The 16,762-nt window shown below is 41.1% G+C and overlaps 2 protein-coding genes across 20 annotated transcripts; both read right to left on the reverse strand.

The window, feature by feature from the left end:
• Nucleotides 1–2,653: 2,653 nt before the first annotated feature.
• LOC100123908 (malonate--CoA ligase ACSF3, mitochondrial) lies at nucleotides 2,654–8,458 on the reverse strand. 9 transcript variants are annotated; one of them, XM_016981122.3, is made up of 10 exons: nucleotides 8,069–8,450; nucleotides 7,560–7,715; nucleotides 6,992–7,229; nucleotides 6,471–6,788; nucleotides 5,536–5,547; nucleotides 4,935–5,292; nucleotides 4,709–4,854; nucleotides 4,374–4,622; nucleotides 4,119–4,297; nucleotides 2,654–4,031 (listed from the first exon to the last, which is right to left on the reverse strand). In XM_016981122.3, exons 2-10 carry the CDS (start codon nucleotides 7,686–7,688, stop codon nucleotides 3,732–3,734), a joined length of 1,929 nt encoding a protein of 642 aa, XP_016836611.1. In that variant the 5' UTR covers nucleotides 7,689–7,715; nucleotides 8,069–8,450; the 3' UTR covers nucleotides 2,654–3,731. The 9 variants fall into 9 exon arrangements, with proteins under 9 accessions (XP_016836611.1, XP_016836613.1, XP_016836612.1 ...); XM_016981124.3 differs by lacking the exon at nucleotides 8,069–8,450 and adding an exon at nucleotides 7,844–7,961 and having other exon boundaries at nucleotides 2,664–4,031; XM_016981123.3 differs by lacking the exon at nucleotides 8,069–8,450 and adding an exon at nucleotides 7,807–7,937 and having other exon boundaries at nucleotides 2,664–4,031.
• A 519-nt stretch (nucleotides 8,459–8,977) lies between these two features.
• Nucleotides 8,978–15,694, reverse strand: LOC100123910 (kelch-like ECH-associated protein 1B). 11 transcript variants are annotated; one of them, XM_031933591.2, is made up of 9 exons: nucleotides 15,053–15,163; nucleotides 13,762–14,275; nucleotides 12,629–12,925; nucleotides 12,162–12,326; nucleotides 11,666–11,861; nucleotides 10,928–11,399; nucleotides 10,602–10,850; nucleotides 10,211–10,509; nucleotides 8,978–10,130 (listed from the first exon to the last, which is right to left on the reverse strand). In XM_031933591.2, exons 2-9 carry the CDS (start codon nucleotides 13,819–13,821, stop codon nucleotides 9,946–9,948), a joined length of 1,923 nt encoding a protein of 640 aa, XP_031789451.1. In that variant the 5' UTR covers nucleotides 13,822–14,275; nucleotides 15,053–15,163; the 3' UTR covers nucleotides 8,978–9,945. The 11 variants fall into 11 exon arrangements, with proteins under 11 accessions (XP_031789451.1, XP_008215627.1, XP_001607682.2 ...); XM_008217405.4 differs by lacking the exon at nucleotides 15,053–15,163 and adding an exon at nucleotides 14,276–14,745 and having other exon boundaries at nucleotides 13,762–14,129; XM_031933593.2 differs by having other exon boundaries at nucleotides 8,983–10,130; nucleotides 13,923–14,275.
• Nucleotides 15,695–16,762: the final 1,068 nt, after the last annotated feature.

The raw sequence follows: 16,762 nt of genomic DNA on the forward strand, positions 1-16,762 counted from the left end.
CGCGGCTGCACCTGCGCGCTGATGACATTATTTCCTTTTTCAGATCGTCCCGCCGTCCATACCTATAACGCCTAGGAACGTGTATTATGCGGATTCTTCCGCGATCGGTTTCGAAAAATTCGTTAAGCTTCTCGAGATATCCGCTGTAGAAACACGAATCTCGACGGTCCCCGCCGATAAATACTTACACACTCTCGAGAGCTGAGGCCGTAGTTTACGATTAGTCATCGTTATAAGGGGGCCTTTTAAACCGGATGACTATTTCGCAGCTCGTTTTATTATTTCAATTTTCCCGGACTTTTTGTTTCTCCACACAACGCAGGTGTGAGCGGCTCGAGCGTGACGTTCGCGGCTTTCGAGTTGATTGGAGGCTGATGACTGTGTACGCGCGCCTCCGGAATATGCGCGAACTTTGATAAGCCACGTGGCAAGGGTTATTTTTAGCGCTGACCGCTCCTCGCGATGATCAGCCGCACGAATTTATGCTATCGCTCGATTTTTCGCCATTCAAACCAAGAGGCCGACGGCCATAAGAGAACGAGACGAAATTGCTAAAACGTCCGAATATTCTCCTCTCTCGCTCTCTCAATGTCGCGTATATACGAGCATTTAAATGTTGGCTTATACGCGCAGCCTGTACAGTCAGTTGAGCTCTCCTGAAACCCGACCAGACACCTCGTCGCCAATATATCTCCTCATCTCTCGACGCATCGATTCTCTCTCCGCAGCTCTGACCTAAAAGTATATCCGAGAGGCATCGTGCACACACGATCTCCACTGCAGCAGCAGCAGCAGCAGCAGCAGCAGCAGCGCGTAGGTATGTACATGCCCCGCGGGGAATATATTAACGGCGAGAGCGAGAATGTGCCGCCAAGCGCGCGAGGAGAGGCCCATCAAGGCGAGCCTGCAGCAGCAGCAACAAGCATCCAGCCTTTCTATATAGGTATATCGTGCGCGAGAGCTGACAACGCCTCGCACAGACATCTTCGTACGGACGGAAGAGAAAATCTACGAAATTGATGGTCTTTTCTTTGGACGACTGGATGAAAGAATCGATCATCATAGAAGATGAAATAGATCCTAATCGATAAAGCCCCTGTCATCGTCCTTACATTCATCATCCTCCTGAACTTCTTGCAAGTCTTCTGTAATCTCTCTTCTTCCTGTAGTTGAACCAGTGGAAAATTTCGTATATAATTAATAGCCGCAGCACAGCCGACCGACCGACGATGAATCTGATCGGAATACGCGCGTTTATCATCTACATTTCTACCTATAGTTTCAACATTGGCTTACTCAACTCCGAGGCAATAAAATCCACTCTCGCGGGCTGAACTTTTGATTAATTACATATATCGTACACGCACGAGCTGCGCGTATCTCCCTTTTTCTTCCTACTGAGATTCCAGCGCCGCAACGAGCGACCGCCTATAAGTACCAGAGCTCTCGGCGCAGAAAAAGAAAAGAACAATCGCAGCGCGCGCTCGCACCGTCCTACTATACATATCATTCATAAAGTTGTAGGTATACAACCTCCGACTTTTCGCCTAATACCATATATACGCGCAGCCCCGAAAGTCTGTAACCAGAAGGGAAAAAAAGGGAAAGATACAGAGGAGGAAAGAGGCGAAGCAGCGGGAGAAAAAAAGAGAACGCAGGCAGAGGGAGAGAGACCCCCCTTGCTCTCAAAGCAACATCCCGCCCACCACCATTCTCTCTTCCCAGGCGCGCGTGTAGTATCGCAGGTAATGGCTTTATTCCGACAGATAAACTCCTCTCCGTCCGAAAGAGCAGCAGCAGCTTCGCTTCGCCGGTGTGTACCACCTTGTATATACAGGTATAAGAGTATACCCACGGACACATTCTCTCCCTCTCGCTCTGCCTTCTGCGGGAGCAAAAGCAGCAGCCGCTATCTTCCATCTCAGCTTGCGAGCGAGCGAACGCGGCTTATCGCATCTGCAGCCGGCGGCCCCCATCGGAGCTTAATGACAATTTCAGGTAGTAAGAATGCTACTCTCGGCCTCTGTCCCCCCCCCCTACCCCACGCCCCTCCACCCCTCTCTCCATCCGTCCTTCTCTCCTACCTCTTTTTAACGGCGATTCACACAGGATGTACGCGCACGCATGTATACCTATACATCCACAACAGGGCTCTCGATGTCGATTTAACAGCGTTTCCATCTGGCCCCGATTATCTCTTCGAGATTTTAACGGCCCCGCGCGTGCGTGCAGCGCCTCGAGGAATTCCGGAACGTGTCGCTCTACTCTTGTGCGGCGCGGTCCTAATGCGTCGGAGGCACACGGAGGTGCCGATTTTTCCACTCAAACGAGCCGCCACCGCCGCCTACGACTTGCTTTCGGAATTTTTATAAGTATCGCTGCGGAATTGAAGCTCCGGCGCTTATCGCTTCTTGGTAGCAGGAGATAGATGTCCCTGCACTCTCACTGTGTGAGACACAGGTACATCTAGATAGCCGCGCCCGGGGATATATATATATATATATAGTTAAAAACGTTTCCTTGTAAGTATCCTCGAAATCGAGTTGACTCCTAATTTGTAACCTGCAGAACGGACACTTTTCCGGGAGGTTTAGACGTCTGAGTCATACATGGACTATGTGTTGTTGCGCTCGCACGAATAAGACTACTCGAGTATTCGACAGTTTTCAACTTGATGTTTAATTTATTTATTAATAAAGCTTTCATAATGACTTGTGAAGTTGTAGTGACTAACAAACTCTCTTACGTGCTATCGGATATTTTTTATCCGTACACATCGGATCACACCTGCCGACATTGTTTTCAGCCTCATACACAACACACACACACACACACACTCTATGTTTCCCTCTTTTACCGATTCTTCACACTCATGCAACAGTAAGTTTGTTTGTTGTAGAAAATGCGTGCGTTACTTTTTGATTCCCTAATCGATGATTGGTTTCAACGAAGTTAAAAACCGTAAACGAGCGTATACGTACTTAAACTCCTAAAATCTAGTCATTAACGAAAATACGCAATCACCGAGTGATGACGTTTCTACTCTTAAACAATAACTTTTGTCAAATAAAAACAAAGCCTTAATTAAGCGAGAATTTTCGAAAATTAACGCACAGCATAAAGATCACTTATTCTTCATATCATCGCGTGAACATAACAAGTACTTTTTTTCTATGTTTAGTAAACACTGCGTACGCTCCTACATGTGAATACCAGTACTGCTAATTCGATTTAAACTTCGATTAAACTAAGTTCATCAACTAAGTATTCATTGCAAGTTTCGATATACAGGCGCATAATTCAAACGTAAAAATATTTGGCTTTGTTCATAGTTGTTTTTTGTCGTCTGAGTACGTGTGTAAATTTTTGTTTTCACTTCTACAATGTATCATCTCCATCAAAATAAAATTATCGAGGGAGGCTGAAAATTAAATGTCCGTGTTATAATTAGTTATCGACCTTACAATGTATTCGCGTAAAAATAAGTCCACGTATCGTTATTATAAATTTCTATAGTAAATAGGACGATTTAGATTTTCAGCCTTCCCAAGAATTTTATTAAAAAATTTCAAAGATAGAGAAAGACTAGCCTACGAAACTAGGCTACAAATTACTGACTTATATAACTTAAATATCTTACAACAAACAGAAAATAGAATCAGTCACGGGGTCTTAAGAAGCGCGCGGCGCGTTTTTCTTTCACCTTTTATATCCGTGGATGAGTGATTTTTTTATGAGTTGTCCTTCTTCGGGGTGTCGTCTTTCTTGGTGACGGGTTCTGATGTGGATGCAGCTACTGGTTCAGAAGTTTCTGGCTTCTTAATAAAAACTTCTGCTGCAAGATCTTCTTGGGGAAAAAGTATGCGAATTATATCGGGTTTGTTGACCTTTCCCATGCTATTTTTCGGAATCTTGTTAACAACTTTGAGTATACTGGGTACAGCATAACTCGCCAGTGATTTCTTTGCAAATTCACGAAGCTGGGATAGTATTAATTCGGCACCTTCGTTTAAGACTACGACTGCTGCAACCTGCCATCAAAAATTTTAATGATAGAAATTAATAATTGATTAATTATTAGGATTGTCATAATGTAACTACTTGTGAAATTTGCTTACTCTTTGTCCCCATGTCAAATCGTTAACTCCAACCACTGTGCAATCGATGATATCAGGGTGGCCTAGAATAACTGTTTCGACCTCAACCGCACTTACTTTGTAGCCGCCAGTTTTAATAATATCAACCGAAGTGCGGCCTAACATCCTATAAATGCCATTATCGTACTGCACAGTATCGCCTAAAATACACGAGTAATGAAGTATCCATTGAATTCGTGCTTGCTGTCGCATATAACGTTTTAAAAAGAAACTTACCAGTTTTGAACCATCCATCGTCCGTGAAAGATTTTTTTGTTACTTCTGGTCTATCCCAGTAACGCTTAAAAACGTTGACACCTTTTACTTGCAGATCGCCGGTCACAAGATCTTTTGAATCACTTAAAACTTTGCTACTTTTTGAATTTCCATATAAGAGTACTTTTGGTGCAATGGTTGGAACGCTATCGGTTGACTCAGGTTCGGTTAGCCTAATCTCCACACCCGGAAGTGGTGTTCCTACAGTTCCTGAATACACCGAAATTTCAGATTAAAATGACTATAGTTATTGACGATAAACAAAGATAATATGAATTTAATTTCATTAAACACACCTGGAATGCGTTCTCCATCGAGAGGATTCGACAAAATCATACCGGCTTCGGTCATACCGTATCTCTCTAGTAATCGATGTCCTGTGATTTCTTCCCATCTATCGAATATTGGCTTTGGCAGCGGTGCCGACCCACTGACCATTAACCTGTATTAAATCCAGTTTCAAATGAGACATTCCACTTTACAAGTCATCACAAAATACTATGTTCATCATGAAAACCTCACCTGATCTTAGTGGTGCATACATTAAATATGTATTCCTTAATTTTATCGTTATTCACAAACAGCTGATCATATTCCTGAATCAACTTCATGTAAATAGTTGGAACAGCCGCGAAAACGTTGATCCTCTCGCTGTTCTGCATATTCACAGCTGTAATTTGAGCCCAGACGCTCGACGGCGAAAATTTGGGCAACATAACACAACGGCCACCGACGTAGAGAGGACACAGGAGCACGTTGATGATGCCGTGCACATGATGCAGGGGTAGTGTGTGCAGAAATACGTCCTTGTCAGTGTGTTTCCAGGCCGTCACCAGAGAGCTCACCTGAGACTGGATATTCTTGTGGCTCAGTACTACGCCTGTTTCGTGAACCAAATTTTTCGTCAGTACATAACAAACTTATCGTTGCTGCGATAAAAAAAATTTAGACATATTAACCACAAATGCACATTATATACTTGTTCACAAATTTTGTAATTAACATTTTAGTATAGAAACTACTACTTAGCACCTGGGATTACTAGACTAACATACATCAATAAGGTAATCAAAACTGTGTTAATTAGAACAGTCAAACACAAGTTCCAACATGTACAGCTCACCTCCAGCTATCTCTGAACATAAGAGCAATGCAAACAGCGAATCACAGAATCAGCGTAAAGAAAACCTCAAGAGATATATCATTTATGTATTTGTAACATCAAAAAAAGATACTAGCTAATAGATCTGAAATAACATCTCGTTTAATATGTGTTAGTTTATCTAGCAATTCGACATCGTTTAAAAAAGTAATATTATAAAAAATAAGCAAAAGCAATAGCTGCATATAAAGAAGCTGGAAATTTGGTCACAGATTTCTTATATATGCACACAAGAAAATCTGCAACTCAGAATGGGCTTGGACTCCCCTAGTGGAAAAAAACAATGTAATCAATTGTAATAAAACGTAACAAAATGTAATAAAATGTAGCAAACTGTAATAAAACGTAAAAAAGGTCCGAAATCCAACAAAAACGTACAAAATGGTACGATTTGTTACATTTTCTTATATTTTATTACACTTTATTACATTTTTTATTTCCACTAGGGTCAATACACAAATTAAAATTATAAAAAGTCAATGTATACAGTAGATAATTAGCAGAGGAAAGAGAGATAAAGAAAAGAAAAAAACTCTTGAAGAATGTTTACAATGAGATTGATGACTTCTATCGTTATCAGGGCAACGCCGCGTGTGAGTATTCGAAATATTATTTACAAGTCATCGCGGTTGTGATCTTACTGTAAGAAAATTGGATTAATTCGAATCTGTGCTGATAAGGTAATTAGAAAATTTAAAACAGAGATATGAAAAAGTGTAAATTTTATACTTATTCTTTGATCTATATCAACTACTTGTTTTTTATATCACTCTGACGACACAACAAATACGTATGTACCATTTGCGTCGCACCAATTTACATTCCCGAGTTGTTTTCTTTCCTCCTTCAATGATTTTAGGAATATTTCAATTTTTTAAATACATAACATGAATTACCTTTCGGTTTGCTGGTTGTACCGGAAGTGTAAACAAACATGGCATCGCTCTTATTGTAAAAGTCGCCCGGGACGCCCGCGTCCAGGAAGTTCCCGAAGTCACGTTCGATGTTGCCTTTGTTGTTGGCCAACTTGCCGTCTGGCTTCGATGCCAAGACTCGCAGCGCATTATCAAAAACAATGAGGCGCCTATTGCTCTTGGCTATGAGAGGCTCGATGATTGGCAAATGTTCTTGCGTCGTCACGAAAACTCTTGCATCCGAGTCCGTGATGTAATAGTCAAGCACAGGCGCCGGGTGTTGATCGTTTAGAGGTACCGCTGTATCGGACATTAAGATAACAAATGTATTTACGTACACACGCGCGCATTAATCGTTAGTTAATACAAAAAATATAGATAATCTACTTATGACGCATCGCAGTGGAATATCAATTCTATTTTTAGTCAACTGATTATCATTATGATAATAAAGAAAGTTGAATGAATTTTCAAAAGAGACAGTGACTTGTACTTATGTTTACCTATTTGACCACTGATCCAGCAAGCCCACTGAGTTATGACATAGCTTGCATCATTGGGAAGTAAGAAAGCTATTCTCTCTTGGCTTCCTTCTCCTAGTAGTTCGTTTAATTCGTTCGCAAACTGTTTTGCACTTAACAGTAGACCTCTGTAGGTGTAGTCTCCATGCATATCACGCAGTGCTGCTCGATCTCCATATTGTGCAGCATATTTAAAAACAGGCACAACGTCATTGGAAAACTGTAATCAAACAATGCAAAGAAAGGAATGCCAAGTAAGATTGCGCTGTGCTAAATTTTGGTTGACTTACAACACATGTGTGCAACACCGGAAAAATGTTATGCTTATATTATAGATTCTATTTTAACCCGAATCTCTCAAGTAAGGAATGCTAAATCATCAAAGCCAATTCAGCAAGTTTTCAGACAAATAAATCAAAAATACAACACGAACCTCGTGCATCTGTTAATTTGTCCGCTTAGAAGAATTTTTAACATATGCACAATAATAACTCCAAGGCTGCAAGCATTTTAATAGAGATTTCCTTATGCACAATAGCAAAATATCTACCTGATGGGTTTCTGTGGTGGAATTCAAAGCAGCATTCGTCTGCTGGCTCCGCTTGGCACCAATGGCATTCTGGTGCCTTGTAATTGAGTTTACGAATGAGTGAAACCTTCGTCGAATCAAGGAGCTCATCTTGCTGTTCTCGAAGTGCCTGCTCTCCTGTAATCAATCCAAGCCACAAATCAGAATCCGATCACTCTTTAACCTCCAAAACTACTCCGTTAATGAAAAAAAAAAAAACGCTATCTACATCTAGACTCCAAAATTCAGCTCCAAAACGACTTAACCTTAAAACGCGGCACAGCCTAGCACCAGCAAGCTGCCAGAGACTGCTCGCGCAAAAATCCGTCTACCTACTATTATTAATCCGGAAGCAGTGCGAGCCACGAAAAAATAGCGACGACTATACGTCGACTATTTAGAAAAGGCCCGTCTTTTCGACGCCGCATTACGTCATTATGTACAATACTTACTTCATTTGCGCGCAACTATAAACGATTATTTTCACTCACCTGCTCACGTTCGGATCCGAATACAAGCCGCCGCCGACGACTTAAGACGAGCGAAATTTGTTCACTCTACACTCGCGAATGGCATCGCGCCGGAAAGTATAATACTAATACGTAGAGTGGATTTTTCGGAACTGCCGAGGACACGAGAGACTATAGAGAGAGAGAAAGCTACTGCACCGCAGCAGCGCACGCACGTACTTTTTCTTCGGTCTGTGTCTTCTTAACGTATGTTATAGATAGGGATGTATTTTGTAAGCTTGCGTGTAGATATGTAGATATATTATAGGTATGTCAGTGCAGCTCTATATATGTGTATTGAGAAACTCCTACTGCAAGTTCACGTGAACTTTTGACATGTCTGAGCGCCGCGACTTTTTCAACGGAACTGACGCGACTGCCGGTTGTTAAAAATATAAGAGTTAAAAATAAAGTCAAGACGCTTTGCACGCGCTTTTCTATATATAAGCTGGGACTTAATTTAAGCCTTATTTTTCTTCCTTTTCGGGTTATCGGCTCCAAGCCATATATGTCCAACAAATTAAGCTTCCATGACGGATAATAGAGAGTTATTTATATGTTTATAGAAATTTTGTACTCTCGTGATATTTTGCGCGTAAGCGCGAAGCGCGTGTTGCTTTGGCGTTGCCTGGACCATTACTCAATAAACAACCCTGAAATCAACATCATTTTTTTTTGCGTCTTCACGGCTTTGTCAAATTTTACTCGTGATTGATGATTTTATCTTTTTTAAGATGAAAAATTATCCCAAAATTTATTCTTTATCTTATTAATATCTATCATATAAAAAAAATCTTTTTGAAGGTTACAAAGCAATGTAATGTCATTTTTAAATTGATTTTTTATTTTTCATTATACCGTTTTATAAAAACTCGTTTTTAGAATATTTTTCTATCTTCATTATAATTCACATTTATGCATTTTCATTTCATAATTCAATAACAATGATTTTTTTATAATTAACAGATGAATTACATATTATTCTAACTGATTGCTTAAGGTTAATCATTATACAAAATTAGGAATCGTTATAATCTTCACTATATAAGATCAATGTATAATAATTCAAATGTCACAATAATACAAACAGTATAAGATTATGGAAAGACTTAAGTATGTTTCGTACACGACTTATAATATAAGCACTTTCTTACTCATACAAAATAACTTGCTCAAACATGTCTGTTTGAGGTTTATCTATAATAAATTACAATTTTAATTCGATTTTAATTATATTCTTAACAGTATGAAATCACGATGGAACGTTTCTTTGAACTACTTATAAAATTAGAAAATTTAGCAGTATAACAGCGATATTTTGTACTTAGACAAAACCTATGGATGGGTAATAAAGCCCTGCACTTTATAACTTGTGTTGCTAAAGAGGGCCCTAACAAAACAGTTTTCAAATTCAGAGACTAGAGAGCCGAAAAATTCAAACAATGGGGAAGAGCCATTCCAGAGCTCTTATTTTTAATTTACTCGGGTTCGTCGCTACTACTACTGATCTTTCTCTCCGTGTAAAAGTGTGACTCTTTACAGTAAAAGCGTACATAATGTTCATTAATGTTCATTCCTTTGATGAATCATCAACTGGTTAATTGATTTCCTTTATCGAGAGTTTGTCATTTCAACCAAAGTATTCTTTCATAGAATACATATTTTAAAGAAGATTGCTTACATTTAATATTAAATAATTATATAATCTACTTACATTAAACTTGAATATTACAATTATCAATGAAAATGTTTGCGATAGTCGCAATACATTCTATACGAAGAATACCAAAAGCAATAGAAAGCCATCTGCTTAACTTTGCTTTTCATTAATTTTCCGACTATAATCATCAACACTATTGTCACGACGGCGCTTTTTGTAAATTGGTGTTATCTAAGTGTTCGCAGTTAAAAGCACAATTTTGATAAGAGACGGCACTTGCGTGACCGGATCTACCGGAAGTCATGGGAAGACCACTTTCCCATTTATTCGTATCGGGATCGAAAATTTCAACAGTACTGAGGAATGTGATGCCATTAAATCCACCTGGAATAAATATTAAAATTTGGATTCCATCGAATTATAAATATAAGTAATAGGTAGTAGAAACTATTCTTAGATCTCACCCATAGCATACAATTTGCCGTCGAGCACAGTAACGCTTAAGGCACTTCGAGCTGTTGGCAAGGGTTCAACGAACTCCCAAGAATCGCTCTCTGTATCATATCTCTCAACACTCTTCATTTGAGATACCCCATTATAGCCTCCAACAGCGTAAATATATTGGCCCAAACTTGCCACTCCAGCACCTGACCTACACTCATTCATCTCTGCCACCATGCTCCACTCGTCGTTCTCTGGATGGTAACACTCGACGGAATTTAATCTGTTCACGCCGTCAAAGCCGCCTATCGCATAGAGCAATCTGCAAATGAAATATTCATAATAACATCTGACCTCCAATTTCGTTCGGTAATTGATTTATCGCGCACATTGACGTAAAAACATTATACATACCTGTTGACCACCGCTACTCCAACGCCTAATCTCTTCGTGTGCATTGGCTTGATGTATGTCCACGAGTCACAATCTGGATCGTAGTATTCCACGCTTCTATGATACTCCGCGTTGGAACTTCCACCGACAGCGTAGAGCAGACCATCCATTACGGCGACGCCAACACGATTTCTCGGGACGGATAAAGGGCTACAGGGTCTCCACTGATCTGTAGCTGGGTTATAACGATCCACCCAATCACTATCATACCTGTGAATAAGAACGTACAGTTTTAGCATATGCTTACAAAAAATTGCAAGTAGGTTTAAAAAATGTCGCCTATAAACCTGCTTCCTGGAGTATTATTTCTGCCTCCGACAGCATAGAACATGCCTTTGAGGAAAGCTCCCCCAAGTCCAGATCTTGGCACGATTAGTTTCGCATGCTCTGTCCACGTCTTGTCGTCTACGTTGTAACCTTCGAGTGTATCTAGCGAATGCGAATAGAACCCGCCTGCAATATAAATAATCCTGGGCGCATTCGGCGTGCGTTCCTTAACAATTGGTTTTTTGTGGAGCGTAAGATCTTTGAAGATCTGTGCTAAGTATTCTCTACAGGCAGGCATTTTCTTTAGAACGTCACAGTTTTTCATTTGTTCGCACAAGAAGCTAGGCGTGAGGTACTGGCATCGAACCGCGTGCAGGATATGCTCCATTTTGGGACCTCGAGCTTCTTCATTGTACCTGACCCACTTGAGCACCGCGTTGTAGACCTCACGCTCTTCCTGTACATTCAGTTCGTCCTTTCGTACTAAGGATACTAGTTTGAAAGAAAAAAATAATCTTACTATTTGCTATCAGAAGTTGAAGAATTTTCATCTAGCAAGAACAAAGTTTGCAATGAAACAAAGTTTGAGTAAACCAAAATACTCGAACATTTTACTTTATGATCGTTTCAGTTTGAAAAATTTTAACACATACAATATTTTTAAAGACTGTAGATACTGATACGATTCCTTGAATGAAGCTAAATATTTACAACTGATTAAGAATCATCGAAACATAATTATCTCAGATGATAAGTACCTAATTGCATAGCTGACAGTTGGAGAAATTCTTCCTCCTGGCAGATTTGACTGAAATGCTGAATAATGAATTGAGTGGCTTTATTATAGAGATCCGTGCAGCCGTGTTGCTCGGCGAAGTTCGCGATACCGATAGCATTCGTTGGATCTATCTGCTTTTCCAGAAAGACGCAGCACGCACGTACGACGTTGGATACCTGCAAAACGAAACATAATCTTAAGATAAAGATCAACAATTGTATTTTTAAGCTTGACTTAACATATTATCTGCTGGGTCAATTTAGAATATTAAATGAATGCTATAACGTGAACATTGATTGAATACAATGTTTAAAATTCCACACTTGACACCAATTTTTAAAATGTTGTCTTTCGCAAATTATTCGTCAGTACCTATGTTAATTTTTTAATCATAAATCAGTGAAATTTTCAAAGTACTTTACATAACTTCTGTATCAGACGGATAAGCCTTTCATAAAAAATCTAGATTTTCATACCTGGAACATCGTCGCCGCTGGTAAAAGCGAACAGACCGTGACTTCTGTTACTCGTATTTTGCCAGTGTACATAAAATACACCAATTTTGCCATTGCTGTTGGACAAACTCCTTGGAGTTTCACTCTGGTCATCTCGCATTCTTTCAACCCTCCTGTGAACATAGCCTGGAAACATAAGATAACGTTTTAAAAAAGTTTATTCGACCGCGATTCAGTTACCTATAGCTGCTATATACATCCGGCGTTTGACATCACCAGGACGCGTTGCTATATTGCGCGCAACGTTACCACGTCATTTTGCAACCACGAGGTCTTTTGTATTATTAAAAATTAAAAATACATCCGTAATTTAAATTTGACAGATTATGACGAATTCGATTGACATTTTCTGCAGTTCTCAACAATATTGACCAAAATCTGTTTATAAATAAATATAAATTTTACTACACTCAGACTTTTCTGGTTACCTTGAAATAAGGACTAGCAGCTGCCAGGATGACTTTGTGAGCATGGAATATTTCAGAGCCAACTTCCAGCATGACATCGGTTAGCATGTGATGGCTACGCATAATGTGCATCATCTTCATGACACCTTTGATGTAGCTGGTCATGCAAAATGTCATGTCTCCCAGATCACCCTTTGTCTCCTCACACGTATCCTTTTCGTCAGTAGTATCGAATGCTGCTGCTCTGGCAGCATCATTGGCAAATAAAATGTTGCCATTCTGCCCGAGACATTCATCTTCGTCATCCATTAAGGAAGCCTGCGCAGAAGTAAAAACAAAATAATATCAATACTTATTGCTCCAAAATGATTTCTCTTGCACAAATTCATTCATTATTTATCTTTCAAGCAGAACAAAGAAAATTTCGCTCTAAATATTGCAACATATTGACTTTTATTTCAACAACTTGAAATCGATCTTTGGAATTTAACCTTCAATCAATCTTATCCATTATTTAGCAATTAATGGCATCAATTAAATCATACGATACGAGCCACTTGTTAATGCTCTGCTCTCAAGTACCCTCCGCAATATTGTTAGAAAAAGCAACAAAAAACAAACGGTAAATCACCGGTTTCTTTCGCATCTCATTACGTGTACACGCATTCTTCGACTAACAATCAAAAACTTACGGCAACAAGCTACGCAACGAAACAAAAAACTGACGTTCGCGCTCACCGATATACTCGCGCTTATAATCGGCGAGAAAATAAAAACTAAATCCGAGTGTAACTGCGGAAAAGAGAAAAAAAGTCGAGGAGATTTTCTCGATTAGAACGGTTGTTACTTGGATCCGAGGCATTGGAAAAATCGACTGGCCGATGACAAAACGCTTTTTAACCAAGGTCGTGAGATAAGGCCGAAAAGCTAGCAAACAGCCAACTATATCTATAGGTACATGTTTACCTATATAGGTACGCGCTCCCCCAGGAAAACGAAAAGGAAAACAAGGAACGCGATAAGTAATGATGGCGGTGCAGATACGCGAATTTTGCCGTCGATACCGGAGTTTCTATCGAAAGCGTGGCATAACATAAGCACTGGAGTTCGCGTTACGATCACGCGCTGAGCTGTCAAAATATTGCAGAACCAACCTTTCCTTGGCGTGTGAAACCTAACCTTAAAAAACGCTCGCACTTCGAAGTGGATAGCATATTAGCATAGCACAGTACAGTACACTAAACGGACAACGGCAACTACACGGTAAGTATACGCAGATGGTATGCAGGTCCGAACAAAGCGTCTCGCGACTCACAAGCTCTTTTCTTCCACAAGTCAAGTATACTTTCTCACTTCGCGCGCAGTCTTCCTCTCGGAGCGAATAAACCTCAAAAGCCAACGTCAGCGCACTGAGTGTTCACGTGTCCGCTCGTTCGAGCCCTCGGAGACTTTCCGACGATGTGCTGAGCTGAGTAGGTATCTTTTAGGGCAAACGGGCTTCTCGACGGCAGGGCCCAGCAGGCTGTAACGACATGATGACTCTCAACGTCGTGTTCTATATGGTTCTATCGCTGCCTTTTATCTCGTACGGCTGCTTCTGACGTCACGGCTTTTTCTCTCGCATCATCGTACAAGCCAAGAATGAGTGTAGTGCGTGTGTGTGTATACCTATGGAGAATGAAGACTGTACAGTCGCGCGGCACTCGTCGTCTGCTATACACCGCACTTCCAAGCACGTCGATCACGTCTTTTGTCGATACTCTGCGCGCGGCGGCGGTTCGGCTTCTTATCATCGCGTTAAACGGGGATTACACGTATTATACTTATACTTACGTATTTCGCACTGACGATGGTTTGAATGGCTCTGTTTACTTTTTGCCTACCCTATGTACACACATACAGACTCTGGACGTTTGCCTTTGTTTTGATTTTGATGAGGTGCAGTATATATAGATGACTAAGTGTACCTGTATGTATTTAGCACTCTCAGCTGTACCTATAACGTTTCGCTTCTTTCGCAAGGCCGATTTCACATGAGTCGTCGGCATGACTCGCACATGGTGTTATTGTGAATTTATTACTCTTTTTCCGTAGCACATTACGCGCAACGGGGTAAAAGATATAAAAGTATTTATTTAGTCAGAGATGGCGAAGTGCCGAGTCATTCTCTCTAAATTCATTAAATTTACGACCTTATTATTCGCCGATAAGCTCTCGCGCGCATCAGATACGGTGTACACTATCGTATACATAGTTTTGCGTTTACGTCGGCGGCGGTACAAGGCAGTTGCAATAGCAGATAACCGACTCTGACACCGGAATATTGTATTTCTTCACACACACACACACACACACACTAAAATACACAACGACTATAATAAGCGTAAAATTGATTGAAATCGATAGCGTGCGAAACAAATCGTTAGCGGGGGCACGTTTTCTCACCTCGATTTTTGAAAACCGCATCAGAATCCTGCAGTGACTGCCTCTACTGGGCATCGAAGGAGCAAGTATACATGTGTCAAGTCGGACTTTGCTCGGCGGCTCACTGCTCGCTGCACTGCTCGCGCGTCAACATGTTTACTCTGTCTCCCTCGGGCGCATACCGAATAAAGATATACATATAGTAAACTGTATACTCCAAAGTTCCGGCGGGCCAAAAGGATCGTCGAATCTCCTGACGCACCTTCACTCCGCGTCTGCTGGCGCGTTCGACTGGGATGTCATAATGAGCCTGAGTCATGAATTTTACGATCGCAGTTTTCCGATAAACGATATATGTAGGTATATTATATCGCGCGCGTGTGCCGCTCACGTGACGATTTCTATCTCTCCGGGTTTCCCCGCAGCACTTCTCTTGTTTGGTATTGCAGAGGCGCTGCGCACAAGCACGACGTAATCCCGCACGATCGATTATTATGGTCCCGAATGAAAAACGGTACAATGTGCAGCGCACCGGTGCATCCACTCCAGTAGAGAACGCAACGTCGTCACATACTGTAGACAGCGCTTGAAAAATAACTCCCGTATAATACACTGTATAACGAAGCAGACGGCGCGCGTCGCTCCGATGGGAAGAGAAGAAGCAGAGTGAGGAGCATCAGCGACGAGCAGGAGATAAGCTCTCGACTCTCTCTCTCTCTCTCGGGCTCGCGCGCGCGCGGTCCGAATTGATAATCGTCCGCGCGATGACTTGCACAAAAATCTCTCGCACGAATACTTACTTATATATATATATACATCCGAGGTTTCCATCTCGAGCGGCTCGTACACGCTGAATTTTTACACTCGAGCGGAGCTAATACGTTGTACGCAAAGTGATCGATTAACCGAATCGGCGTTTTCTCGTCTTATGCCAAATCGATCTCGCGCCGGGCGCTGCTAATTATGTATAAATTACAGTCCGAGAACTTTTTTGCTTTCAGAGAATAATCCTATACGATTGTCGTCTGCCGCTTTCCTCCCGTCGAGATAAAGCGGCGTTTTGATGTTTTTTCCGACGACTGCGAGAGAGTTGTGAGTTTGAGGGTCGTTGGAGCGGATGGAATGCGATGCCCGAAGTCGAGAGCTTCCACGTCTTCACATTTCGTACCTTTGTCATAGCATGGAGTTCAGGGAACGTCGTAATTATGAATTATTTTTGTCGTTTTTTTTTGCGATTAAGAGTACTCGCCGCTCGAACTTTCTAGCTATCTAGTCTCCATAGTGATTATAGCGGCGCACAGGTCTATAGATGATAAAAGACCGCGCGAGCATGCATATGAGGCTGCCTGTCAGGAGTAGGCCGCATCAGTAACCGCGGCCGATGTTCGAAAATGACGAAGCTAAAAAAAAAAATCTGCGGTAGCAATCGCAAACTCGGAATTTCGTACGAAAGACTTCGTGACCGCGGACACATCATCCCGAAGAGATAAGCAGTGTCAACACACGCAGTGACTTTTCATATTTTCCCATCGGACCATCTCGAACTCGAGCTCGATAACGATCATTCCGCGCCAAAAATTCGTCTAGCACGTACAACGCTTATCAGCCTGTACGTATATAGAGTTTCGTAAAAAGTTATAATACAGGAAAGCTAGTCGACGAGATACGACGACATCGCGTTTTCGACAAGTCATCCTGAGCGTGCACTTTCACCGTCTCTATACATATATC

This window comes from Nasonia vitripennis, chromosome 1 (assembly GCF_009193385.2).
Source record: "Nasonia vitripennis strain AsymCx chromosome 1, Nvit_psr_1.1, whole genome shotgun sequence".
Taxonomy (NCBI): Eukaryota; Metazoa; Arthropoda; class Insecta; order Hymenoptera; family Pteromalidae; genus Nasonia; species Nasonia vitripennis.

Excerpts from the sequence above, each read along its gene's own strand:
- LOC100123908 (XM_016981122.3), bottom strand. The coding sequence starts at position 7,688 with ATGAGCTCCTTGATTCGACGAAGGTTTCACTCATTCGTAAACTCAATT. Across the intron at positions 7,230-7,559 it reads CCACCACAGAAACCCATCAG|TTTTCCAATGACGTTGTGCC; the intron begins GTAGATATTTTG and ends GTTTGATTACAG. Across the intron at positions 4,298-4,373 it reads CGATGGATGGTTCAAAACTG|GCGATACTGTGCAGTACGAT; the intron begins GTAAGTTTCTTT and ends CGTGTATTTTAG.
- LOC100123910 (XM_031933591.2), bottom strand. The coding sequence starts at position 13,821 with ATGCTATCCACTTCGAAGTGCGAGCGTTTTTTAAGGTTAGGTTTCACA. Across the intron at positions 12,327-12,628 it reads CTGCTAGTCCTTATTTCAAG|GCTATGTTCACAGGAGGGTT; the intron begins GTAACCAGAAAA and ends TTATGTTTCCAG. Across the intron at positions 10,510-10,601 it reads GGAGTAGCGGTGGTCAACAG|ATTGCTCTATGCGATAGGCG; the intron begins GTATGTATAATG and ends TTTCATTTGCAG.